The 13,429-nt window shown below is 32.3% G+C and overlaps 1 protein-coding gene across 4 annotated transcripts; it reads left to right on the top strand.

The window, feature by feature from the left end:
* The first annotated feature begins 5,460 nt into the window (after positions 1-5,460).
* LOC132052716 (beta-1,6-galactosyltransferase GALT29A) lies at positions 5,461-9,990 on the top strand. Of its 4 annotated transcripts, none has more exons than XM_059444373.1 (2): positions 5,461-6,950; positions 9,621-9,990. In XM_059444373.1, exons 1-2 carry the CDS (start codon positions 5,883-5,885, stop codon positions 9,672-9,674), a joined length of 1,122 nt encoding a protein of 373 aa, XP_059300356.1. In that variant the 5' UTR covers positions 5,461-5,882; the 3' UTR covers positions 9,675-9,990. The 4 variants fall into 4 exon arrangements, with proteins under 4 accessions (XP_059300356.1, XP_059300357.1, XP_059300354.1 ...); XM_059444374.1 differs by having other exon boundaries at positions 9,610-9,990; XM_059444371.1 differs by lacking the exon at positions 9,621-9,990 and adding an exon at positions 7,905-8,474.
* Positions 9,991-13,429: the final 3,439 nt, after the last annotated feature.

Below are 13,429 nucleotides of genomic sequence, written 5' to 3'. Positions count from 1 at the left end.
TATAGTGTTTCAGTTCTTGATTGAGAAGTAGGCTCATAATCTTCTTAGAACTATAAAAGACTTCCATTTGACTCAGATAATTAGATAATGAGGTCCCACCAATCAACATCATTGGGGGAGCATGACTGTACCTTTCTCATTAAAAGAAAACCATAGAGGAGCAAGTGCATGATTTTTTTAATGTAACTAGAGGCTTACTTTGAGATAAAGGAATAATGTGAGTGGGTAGGAGGTTCCCATATTCATACCATATATAGCTTGTTGAGTAACTTGATTCCAGAATGATGAACTACACTTTAACTGCTATTCCTGACTAAATGAGCTAGGTGAAACTAAAAAATTGGAAAGTTTGGTTTTGATTCTCAGATGACTTTAGGGTGTGTTTTCAGTATGGAGGAGTGTTTTCAATTTTTTCATACTCGGTTGGTCAAAATGTTTTGGAAAACAAGTTTTTTTAAAAATGAGGAAAATAACTTCCCTAATGGAATAAAAATAAGTTTTATGAGTGACATTATAAATTCATTGTCTCCTCCCTACTCACCCAACACTACCAGCTCCCACCTATCGACCATCCCACCCCTTTCCACCTCGAACCCCCCTACCCACCCCGTCCCATCTATATAGTGTTTTGTTAGATCACATAGAAATGTTCTTGGGATATTATTTTTTTGCTTACTTACCGAAATACTAGAAAATAACTATGAAATCAACTTATCTTTCATGAAAACATTTTCCTTTAGTACGGAACGTTACTATTACATTGTAATATAGTGTAATTGATGAATGGATCTCTCCCCTCCGACAAATCAACAGCATCTATAGGAGATACACGGACAGTAGAGTCGATTTGATCATGCAGACCAAAAGGCTGAAATTTATTTAAGGCGAACTTACTATGTCAATCTGCATACAGGATTTATATGTGAACTTCTGAGAAACTAACATGTAGATCAATGATTTTAATGATACAAAAAGTAGTTTATGACTTTACTAACAACATGTAAAGTTCAGTGACCAGAATATGAAATTCAACCCTTCAAATGTTCTTCAGGTTTTATGGTTGTCATATTATCAGTGCATATTATAGCAAGTTAAAATTTAACCGTGCAGGAGTTCAGATAGGTACATCTAAGGAGAGGTACTGATTGTCTAAGACATCAACTAGTCGTACGGGACGTTAAAAAAACATGCTCTTTGTTCATTTTGATATGTAGAAAATTCTAACTTCCAGTATATTTACATTTAATTTTAAAATAAGTAATTTAGTCCTGTTTGACTCCAAATTCTGAAAAATGTCAAACAAATTGGACGAGACAAGTACTATCATTAATATTGAATACCTAAGGCTGTGGCAATAATGCCAGCGTCTTTTCTCAAATATTTGTGTTGATTCTTCAATGATAAATAATGATGGTTTCAACCTGGATAAATTTTGACTGCATCATTGCAGAATTTGCAGTAATCATCCATTTTTATCCCTTTGGCGTGCAGTTGACTGAAAAATGTATTTATGCATGATAAGGATGGGTAAAAGTGAAAACGATCTAAAATTATCATTAGATTACTGCTGCTTCCACCCCCCCCCCCCCCCCTCCCCTCCCCCTTCCCCCCCGTTAAAAAGAAAGAAAACAAACCAAGAGCGTGCTTGATAAAAGTTAAAATGAAGACAGAAATTCCTTTAATTTAAAAATCAAAGATCCAACAAAAAAAAGCGGCAATACAAAAGTGTGTAAACTCTAAAAACGAGTCAAAGTGGGCTTCGGAGAGATGGCTGAGTGGTTGATAGCCCCGGTCTTGAAAACCGGGAAAAAAAAAAACTCAAAAGAACAGTACTTTTTGCTGAAGCTCAAAATTTCAAAATTTCAAAATTTTAAACAAACGTTTATGGTTAACTATTAACGTCAACTTGACTATATATTACAGTAAAATTTTGTGGTAGAGTGGTACGTACTTTTTCATAATCAGATATCTTGGGTTCAAGCCTTAAGAATGATTTCGCCTTTGATAGAAAATGTTTTACTTCTCAAAGTGGGATTTCCGACGATATCCGAATTACTCGAGGCTCATAGCGTAGACGAATCTAGAATTTTGAATTTATAGATTCTGAATTCTAGAAAAAATCGTACTGAATTTTGGATGAATTATTTATATATATCTAAATGAAATTTATCTATATTCGATGAATTTTTTAATACAAATACACTTAATCTCGCTAAAATTATATCAAACAGAGAAATCGCATGTTGACTTTTTGGGTGTCAAAGGGTGTTTACATAAAGTAAAATTTTCCTTCGTAATAATGAAGGGAGACCATAATTAATAAGTGGACCTCGGGAGTATAAAAATTGATCCCTATTCATAAGTGGATTAAAGAATGGCTAAAATTAGCTTAAAAGCTATTCCCTTGATGGACTCAAGTCAAAAATCATAAATTAGAAATTTTAGCCTATAATTTTTGATTTATTTTTATTATTTTGGTTTAAAAATAAGTGTTTAAAAATATCTTTTTTATTTTACTCAAATACTAAAAAAGTACTTAAATGCTATTTTGACTTAAAAACACCTAAAATAAGACAATCCAAACAGACTCTTACTTATTTGGCAACTTACTAGTTTGTACTTTATAAGTAGCTCTAATCTTGTTATTGGCAAATTTAGGGCGAGTTTTGCTGTTTCAACTAAATCTATACTTTCAGCTGGAATTATATAGGTATATGTATTAAAAAAATTGAAGTACCTATAATAAGATTGCATTTATTCTGGACTCATAAACTCTAAACTACGAATTCATCAAATCTTATTCAGATTGTAGCTCTATTCCGAGGCGGATCCAACAATGTCCTTGGCAGGTTTACGAAACCAGTAATTTTTTCTCAAATCCAATATATGTATTATACTATTTATTAAATATCTATAAATATTAGATTGTGAACTCAATTGTTATCTTAATTAATTTAAAGTCATTATAAAAAATCATAAATTTTAAATCCCGAACTCTCTCTGATTTTTTCACAACATTCTCCTTTGCAGATAAATTTCAGTACAGTAATCGACATTATACCAAAAAATGCACTAAACAAGCTAAGCTAAATCTTGTCTTTTCTTTTGACACCCCATCCCAACAAAAAGGTTGTCACCAATAACCGCAAGCACATGCTCCCTGGATCTAGCATCTGGAGTTCAATGATCCACTTTTTTTTCTTAAGGTTGAATTTCTCATTTTTCTTTCTTTTTTTAAATCATGAATCAATATTCAGTGATTAGCGATCCGAATAATTCAGACAAACGGAATAGAGGGTCTACTAAATCATCAACGAGCATTTTCTATCAAGAATTTTTCTATGTTGATAAATTGAAATCAAAATATTTAACTAAGGGTAAATCTTTTTTATTTATCTAATCATGTTAATCGGTGGTAACTAGCGAAGTTTCCATTCTAGACTTCACACTATTTTAACACGAAACATGACGATCATCCCAATCATGTGATTACCTACCGAAACAAATTAAAGCATAATATGCCTTAGCTTGTTTGCTTGTGGGTAATGTTTGAAAAAATGTTGCGATGCATGTTACTTAAAGATGCATAATGTATAAAAGAATAAGCACAAAAAGGAAAAACGTACGCATATTTAAACTAAAGATTAAAAAAAGTTAGGTGATGATAGTGCAAAAGCAAAAATTTTAACTCTTTTTCTCAACTTCTCGATAATGGAAAAGTTTATATTGCATGGGTTAGTATTAAAAGAATGGAGACCCCATTTAAGGCCAAAAAAAAAAAAAAAAAAAAAAAAAAGCAAAAAAATAAACTAGCATACGTTTAGTAAACACTATTAAGATCCTAACCAAACACTATTAAGATCCTAACCTGTATTACTTGGTCTTTGGTGTAAGACTGTAAGGTGAAGTTAATGAAAAGCCTACGAAAGAAACAAGAAGTTGATTTCACCTTATCATGTTGAGTTGTTGACGGCAAATCCATAGGCATCCGATCCCAACTTGCCGTCTTCAATTTATTAATTTTTATATCTGTTGATTTTTCCTTGACAGATGATAATAGTTCATCATTCTTCACCCAAATCAGTTCTGCCATTAATTTGCGTGTGATCATATTATATTTGTAAAACATTATATAGGTAGATCTATATCAAACTATTATATAGCCACCTAGTGACTCCCATAAAATTTGTGCAAATAATAACCGATTTAGCTATTATTATAGCTCGATTTATACGAGCTTAAAGTCGTAAGGTTATAGTATTTTGCTTGTTATCCTAAATTGACGTTTATTTACATTTTTCAACAATTTATAGTAAAGTCGTTTTCTTTTAGAGAAATATCACATCAAAATTTAAAATTTGAAATTTTAATTAATCACATAAATTTGAATTGTTGAAAGCTACTACATTGAAATGCACAAACTAACATATTTTATATATATATATATATATATATATATATATATATATATATATATATATATATATATATATAATAGATAGAAGTATAGAATAGAGGGAAACATTTTCAGACGTCTCGACTCGTAATAAAAAACAATATTATATCCTAAAATTAAGACTTGGACGACTATTTCTGTTTTTTGAAAAAATCTTTTTTTAGGTTACTACTAGACTAGTAGTTGAATTAAAAGCTTCCTAAAATAGTGTCCTCTCCACGAACTGCGTCATTCCCATTCAAGGGATCACCTCATTCAATTAAGTAAAAGTGCAATTAACGTCTTAAATAACTGAAACTAAACTTAATTAATTACCCCATCTGGCTCAAATTATCGGGCGTTTTTTGTTTTAAACGCTAGTATTGGACATATTTTATTTTTATTTATGTCTAAATTACAATATTTCTTACTCAAATATTTACTTTATTTTTTTTTTTTATTTTTATATATATATATATATATATATATATATATATATATATATATATATATATATATATATATATATATATATATATATATAATAGATAGAAGTAAAATGATAAATAATTTTCAGACGATATGTTTAATGAAAAACAATATTATATCCTAAAAATTAAGACTTGGACGACTATTTCTGAAAAAAAAAAAATTTTTCACCTTTTGAATTAAAAGCTTCCTAAAAATTATTTTCTCATCAAGGGATCACCACATTCAATTAAGTAAGGTGCAAAATCTTAAATAAGTGAAACTAAACTAAAATTAAACTCCATCTGGCTCAAATTTGAATTTTTGTTTTAAATATATTTTACCTAAAACCTTATTTTCACTTTCAATACATTTCAACAACCAAATATTCTTTGTATAAATTATAATCAAACACAACTCTATATTCAACTCTAACTTCAAAATTCCAAATAAAGTGAAAAATATTTGGTTCTCATGGCCAAACACCTACCTAGTAACACGACTGATAAATTTACGTAATTAACAAATTAAAAACCCATAACTAGTTAACACCCAAACCCCATAGCAACTAAGCTGCAGTTTCCAAAGTATGTCAGCATCTTCTTCTCTTTCCCCTTAGCCCACTCCTCCACTAGGGTTCTCCGCCACCCCCACCCCCCTCTTGAACCTGACCCCCCAACCACTCAAATCTCTTAAAAGTCATAGATCTATCATGTATTTAAACCTCACCCAAGAACTCATAAATATACTTTCCCCCTTAATTAACACTAGTTGACTCATGTCATGTGCAATAACATTTTCTTGATTTTTTTTTTTTTTTTCACTTCCCAATATGAACCAAAATCATAGTCGCTTAATTTCTACTAGATCTTTACACATCATTTTCTTCTTCAATCTTTAGCATCCCCACCTTAAAAATCTTGTCTTTTTTTGTATTTTCATCATTGGCAAAATTATTTGATTATGCTATATAGGTATAATGATGAAGAGGACAATGCGACCATTGTTCAGTGTATTACTGTTAATAGCTGTGGCAGCTACACTTGCTGTTAGAGTTACACTTCGTTACAGCTCTATTGAGCTAAAAAATGAATACCCTTTTGCTAAAAAACCAGTATTAAATGAGACATTATTGAAATATGCATCTATTGATATTGGTGAACCCCAGTTGAAAAAAGATGTTGAGGAGTTATTAGAAGGTAATTTTAGATCAGGCCATAACAGGCATAGATCATTTTTATCTTCTGGAAAATATAGAATAGATATAAGGCCAAGAACAGCTAGAGGTATACCTGTACAACTCCGGTCACCGGAGTTTTATCGCCTTTGGCAGAGTTTTAGAAGGCATTTACAAGATTGGTATAGAAATAGGAAGGTTTATAAGGATGTTATGGTGGATTTGGTGAATACAATGGGATTAAAGAAGAGATATAAATCATGTGCTGTTGTAGGAAATAGTGGGATTTTATTAAAGAGCGTTTATGGTGAGTTAATTGATAGTCATGAAGCTGTAATTCGATTGAATAATGCGAGAACTGGAGGTTTTGAACATAGAGTAGGTTCAAAAACTACTCTTTCATTTGTGAATAGTAACATTTTGCATCTTTGTGCCAGGAGGGAAGGTTGTTTTTGTCATTCATATGGAGTGAATGTGGGGTTAGTTATGTATATATGTCAGCCTGTGCATTTCTTGGATTACATGGTGTGTAATTCATCGCACAAAGCACCGTTAATTGTAACTGATTCGCGCTTTGATATGTTGTGTGCTAAGGTTGTGAAGTATTATTCGTTAAAACGATTCGTGGAGGGAACCGGGAAGAGTCTTCAAGAATGGGGTCCTGCTCATGATGGAGCTAATTTCCATTATTCTTCTGGTTTTCAAGCTGTGATGCTTGCTTTAGGTGTTTGTGAAAAAGTTAGTGTTTTTGGATTCGGGAAATCCACTTCAGCTAAGCATCATTATCATACAAATCAGAGGGCTGAGCTGAAGTTACATGATTACGATGCTGAGTATGATTTGTACCGCGATTTGGTGGAGAGACCACAGGTAATACCATTCATTTCGGACAAGTTCAGGTTTCCTCCTATTTCCATATACCAATGACCTTTCCTTTCCACTCCTTTAAAGTGAGAGATTGATAGATTATGTGTTAAGTACACTCTTTTTTTTGTTTATCTTGTATCAGTATTCTTCCACGGGTAAGACAAGGAGGAAATGTTGTCAAATTGTAATTGTAGGTTATGCAGGTTGTTTGGGGTACAACTCAATTGTATAATTAAATCACAAACAATGATTGAAATTTTCGGTGTTTATTTCTTTGTTATTTAAGTAAATTGACTTGCACCATTTGGTCTTTATTACTATAGGATTTTCGAAAAACTTACTTGGCACACAAATAAAAGCGGACTTAGCTTCAATATTAACAGTCCAACAATGACAGAGTTGTGTACTCTCGTTATTCATTTTTGCTGGAAGAGTAATGTGAAGGTTTATTCCAACCAATTGATTAATTATTTATGTAATCAGCATTGAAATATATCAATAGCACGGTTTTAGATCCATGTGCTGCAAAGCTCACATAGAGATAGGGGCAAGATTCAGCAATGATTGATTAAAGCATTCATGGAGACTAATCATGTATTGCTGGATTTTTCTTGCGAAGGTAAGTAAAAGTTTTATTACTGCAGAGGTTAGATCAGCTTTAAGATAGTAGAAGATCTTTTCGAAAAGTTGTATTCCATGTACCGAAAAGCTTTGAGCTGATAAGCTAATAAAATCTATCATTTACTCTTCTCTGTATAACCATATAATGCTGTTTTTGGATACCATCTACCTATGTTTGGATGTGTATTGCTCTCTCGGAGGTTGCCTATTTGTCTCTGTTGGCTGTTAACTATGTCTTTTGTACTGAGTAGGTGTTTTACATTTTGATGGGAATTGTCTATTCTCTGTTTTGTTAATTGTATATGGAATGTGACCACAATAAGATTGCTTTATTAGGAATTGCTCTTGGAGATTCTGCAAGATGGCACAGTTCGGAAAGTCTTTGCAACCGATATCACATTGGAGTAATCCAAGAAGTGGATGTTTCATTTGGCATTGTCCTCTGTCGTAGGAAGTCGTGTTCCTGTCATAAATAACTGATTTAAGTTAATGATAAAGGATCTGTGGGTTTGTGATCTTTGGTCCGCTGTTCTATACTGCTCAGTGTAGAGTGTGAGCCCCCCACCCATCCACACACAAAGAAAAAAGGAAAAAGAAAGAGAAACAGCACAAGACAAAAAGAGCATATGCTCTCCCATGAGCCTCCTCAAGTATTGAGATAAGGCATGAAAGGGTTTTACTTTGTATTTTTGTTTTAGGATGTAGTCGCTCTTTCTATTTTATTTAATAATCTGGCAAAATAGTTGTGTTAGCCATGAAACACTGTGATACAGATGCCCTGTTCATGCTCCTACATATTTGACTCTATTGTTTTGCAGGCAAGCTACATTCTGGCTTTCCATCTTTTTAAGCCAGTCACGTTTAAATCTGTCCCTTGGTCTTAAATAAACGGAAAGTTTGCTGCAATTAATTTGAGATGGGCAAATTTGAAGCAAAGAAACACCCCACTACATAGCACTAAACACTTTCAGTTGTTTGTTCAGCTTTACACATACACATCAACTTCCTTTAAGTATCATACGAAGTGCATACCCAAACAAAGCATTGAGCATCTTTTAACCAAAAGCTACAGTGATCCCTTTAGAAGTCTGATAAGAGGAGGCAAAGTATCTATGTTAACACTATTCTGTTTTTTTTTTTTTTGGCAATTAAAGAAATTTACTAATTACCAGGAGAAAGCATTACAAAGCCGAGGGGAAAAAACCTATTCCACCCTTCTCAGGAGTAAACCAAACAAGACAGAAGACCCTCTAGGCCAAAAATAAACACAAAAAAAACTGCTAACTTAGAAGGTGTCAATACAATATTCTGATTTTTAATTCTGGTTATCAGTTTACTTATGTTCTTTTGCATTTTGTCCTGAAGGCTTGGCTGTGTATGGTACGCCATGTCCTGTTCCTCGAACTTCACTGCCACCAAGATCCTTATGCTCACATATAGACAACAGGATATGGAAAAGGTCAATGAACCGATTTAAAATCTTTAAATCATAAGACAGTCTTGTCTTTAACATTGTTAAGAAATCTTTTTCTTTTTCGTTTCGCATTGTTGTATGTACTGTGGTATCATCCTAGTAGTAGCATAAACTGCATATTTGTCATATTTAAGTGGAATATCTTTATGCATGGCTGGAATCAGCCAACAATGTGGTACTATGGTATCATCCTTATAGACAAAATGGTCTGAGTCGATGATTTTGTTTAACCCTTCCTAGACACTCACTCCATTTTTCTTCTCTTCTAAGAATTTGGTGTTATCTGCACAACTTTAGGTTCGTATTAGATAATTTCTTGTGAAACCTTAAGCTCTAAGTTGTAATAACTTCTTGACTTGTTCTCCAATTGAAGCAATAGCCAAACTAGGTAACCTTTCTGGCCTATCTGTAGTTGTGAGACCATATCTAGCAGCTTTGATTAGACCTTCCAAAAGGACCACAAATCTTCCAAACTGAATGCTTAAAGGGAAATAATCGCATTATAGGATACTAAATTACAAAACCACGCTCTGTACTACTGTTAGAATTTTTTTCATCCTCATGCAGGTCACGTGCAGGCAAGTGTATCAGATGGAGCTTACATAGATCTCATACACAAGGAAAGAAGATGATTGTAGCAGGCTGAAGTATACGTGGCATCATTTTGTTAAAGTTAGTTAGGACTTGTGGCAGCTCAGATTAGTTAGTGTAAGTTTGAATAGATGAGTTGAGTGCTTGCAACTTGTAACTATGGTAGTTAGCAGCACTTTTGCCTTGCATATACATGATGATTGTTGTACACAAGATATGAGGAGAATGAAGTTGTAATCCGAACTTATTACTCCTCTTGCTATTCTTGTGAGAATTTGACATGGTATCAGACCCTATGGAGTCAAATTGATGCATCCTAGTGATTGCGATTCATATGTACTGGTTATCTTGTTGTTCTCTCGGTTTTTGCTTGCGATTCAGTTGTTCTGAGTTTGAATGATTGAACTTTGAGTTCTGAAGCTTTGACAACCAGATTCATCAATTGTATTTCATCACATACAATTCATATCTGTAAAATCAAATAATGAGGTTTCACCTTAGTTCATTGTACATATACCTTGTTCAAGTTTCTATATATTTGACTCCAGCAAGCTGTCTTCAGGAATTACTCTTTTGTGAGTTCATTCTGAGCTTTTCATCTTTTTAAAATCAGTAATGTAGAGATGGATCCCCTCTGTGAATCAGTCCATAGACTCAAATATATGAAGTTGGCAGCAACTAAATTCTTTTTTCTCACTCAGCAATTGAATTTGACAGGGACAAATAAACGAAAGAAAACTACTACTAGTCATACTTTACACAAGAAACGAACATATACATCAACATTTCAAATGTATGATCCAAGGACATAGCAACATCAAAGCCATTAGTTTCCTTTAATCAAACAAAGATACTACAATCTCATACAAGTCTAAAAACAAGTCAGAGAACAGTCAAATTTACCCCTCTACTATTGAATATATTTTAAAATTCTCATATTCTCCGGTGATTGATTCCCTTATTCTCGTTTATGCGTCTGATCCTAACGGAGCTCCAACCTGAATAGCTAAGCTTTGACACCCAAAAATAAAAAAAAATAAAAAAATCAACATAGTGGATGTGTCAAATTAAGTTTTAAAAGGGAAAATGACCTAATTGTACTACTTAAGACTCTGTATTACAACACATAAGGATCCTTTTCCTTATTTACAAAACATATCAACAAAATTACAAAGTATTCCAGATTTGAGCTTAATGGAATACTCACGATTTTGAGCTTTTTTTTAGGAAGAGAATCTGATTTTAACTGTGGACTTAATTTTAGGATAATTACCAATCAATTTTTCAAAAAGATTCTTTTTTTTTTTTTTTTTTGCGCGGATTGCCCTTCATTTGGGGTGGTCTTTAAATTTTGCCCTTCAAATTGGTGGTCTTTAATTTTTGTCCTTTGCCTAATACCCAGAGACCCCAACTCAGTGAAAAAAAGAAGGAATTTTCGCAAGGCAAAATTTTGCCTCAAAACTCTGCCTTAAGGGAGAATTTTACCTTCAGGCCAAAATTCGGCCTTGCGAATCTAAATTCTGCCTAGCGATTTTTTTTAAATTTTTTTGACTGAGCGGGGGTTTGAACCCGAAACTAAGAGATTTTTAGCGAAGGACAAAAATTAAAGATCACCAATTTGAGGGGCAAAAATTAAAGACCACCCCCAAAGAAAGGACAATCCTGCAAATTGCCTAGAAAGATTCTCTCTCTCTCCCTCCCTCTATGATAGACACCATTTCCAGACCTAAAATTCATCTTCTCTCCTAGTATGATGCGATTTCAGCTTCATCAACGAATAATTCTCCACCAATTTTAATGTTGTTTGCCTGATAACAATTCTCTATATTTTCAACTCACGATTTCAAACCAATCTTTCACCATTATTACTGTTCATCGATATTTTTGTATATTAACACTGTTTTCTGGTCCTACATTGTTAGACTTTAATTGTGCTTCGGCTTTTGTTTGTGGGAAAAAATGAATAGAAAATCTTATGAATTTAAGCAGCGGGATACTAGGAGTGATGATATGTTTAATGCAAAAAAGAAAAAAATTATTTAATGCAGCATGTAAAAAAGTTGAAATGTATGTATGAGATGTGTGTTGTAATTGTGTGTATGAAATGTGTATAAATTATTTATATAGTAATAATATAAAGATTTTGATTACTGACCTGTGTATTAATTGTATATAAAAATTGGTTTGTATCGTTTTGAGATATGTGCGATCATTGTGTGTTTGAAATCTGTATAAATTATATAAACTGTAGTTTATAAAAAGTGTTGAAAACTAATATATGTATGAAATGTGTATGGAATCTACTATATATCATTTTTGAGATATATGTGGCACAGTGTGTATGAAATGCGAATAAATTCGATATGAATTAGTCTTAAAAATGTTGAAAAAAATCGATATGTGTATGGAATCTGATTTGTACCAATTACAAAGTTTATTATACATATATACTTTCTCATAATCTATACATACTTTGATTAGATTTTATACAATTTATATGTATTTTATCATAATTAAAATATACATACAACTTATATATATATATATATATATATATATATATATATTTCTTACATAAAAATTATTGCAAATTTATACAGTTATACATATTACATACAAAAATTTATACATATTTGTTTTCTGGTGCATGAACTTTGTATGGAATCTGGTTTCTATTAATTCAAGATTTATTATACATATTTTCTCTAAATTGATACATACTTTCATTAGATTTTATACAATTTATATGTACTTATCATAATCAAAATACATACAATTTTTAGACATATTTCATATATAAAAATTATAATGAATTTATACAGTTATACATATTGCATAAAAAAATTATGCATATATGTTTTCTGGTGTATGAACTTTGTACATCTCCTCTCCCCACCCCCACTCCCCCCCCCCCCGAAACTTCAAGGGATCTGATTTTGGTTAGAGCATTTTCATTGGGTTTTCTTAGGGAATTTTGGGAACCACTAGTATAGGCACAGTGATAGAGAAGCATTAATAGGGAGTTAGATAAAAAGACATAGCACCGTGGTACCACATGGAACACCAAAAAATAGGGTTGAAACACCATAACTATAACAACACCTCTGTTTCTTCTTCTTCTCACCTCTTAAACCGTCCCTAGATCCAAAACTCTATCACCACCAATCTGAAAAATTGATTTTTCTACAAGCACAGAGGCGAAGAAGCAGCATCAATAGAACATAAAAGAGATTTTCATACCGAGAAATTGACTGTGTGTGAATTTTGAACGAGAGAATTACCGATTAGAATGGGCTTTTTGAGTAAAAGTTGGAGAAAATTAGGGAATAATATTTCTTAATTTTGAATTGAGAGAGAAAAGTGGATGAAATAAGGGAGCAAAAGTTGGAGAAAATTAGGAACAATATCTCTTAATTTTGAATGGGGAGAGAAAGGTGGATAAAATAGGGGAAGCAGTTTCTTTACCATACTGTGTTTTATTTGCTTCTTTTTAAGTTACTTGATTCATAAAAAATCTATTGATATATTTTGTAAACTAAAACATATCGTCATGTTCTGTAAATATCCCCTGTTACTATGTACATAAACGTTTTTTTGCCCTTTTTAAAAAAGGTTTAGTTGTGCCTCTTTGATTTTGTTTTTTCTAATAATCACCCTCCATTATTAACTTATTAAACGGATGTTAAGAAAAAGAATATCGAATGTCACTTTTCCTGTTCCAATCCAATGTCGGAACTCCACCAAAATCAAGGCCAAACATGAGACAATTTAATAATGAAAAAGATGTCAATGCCAA

Source organism: Lycium ferocissimum, chromosome 4, assembly GCF_029784015.1.
Source record: "Lycium ferocissimum isolate CSIRO_LF1 chromosome 4, AGI_CSIRO_Lferr_CH_V1, whole genome shotgun sequence".
Lineage (NCBI taxonomy): Eukaryota > Viridiplantae > Streptophyta > Magnoliopsida > Solanales > Solanaceae > Lycium > Lycium ferocissimum.
The sequence above is the reverse complement of the archived record's forward strand: the minus strand, read 5'-3'. Positions and strand labels throughout refer to the sequence as shown.

Bases quoted from the DNA above. Each gene is read 5' to 3' on its own strand.
- LOC132052716 (XM_059444371.1), top strand. From the start codon at position 5,883: ATGATGAAGAGGACAATGCGACCATTGTTCAGTGTATTACTGTTAATA. The intron at 6,951-7,904 runs GTAATACCATTC...TTGCTTTATTAG, and splicing joins ATTTGGTGGAGAGACCACAG to GAATTGCTCTTGGAGATTCT.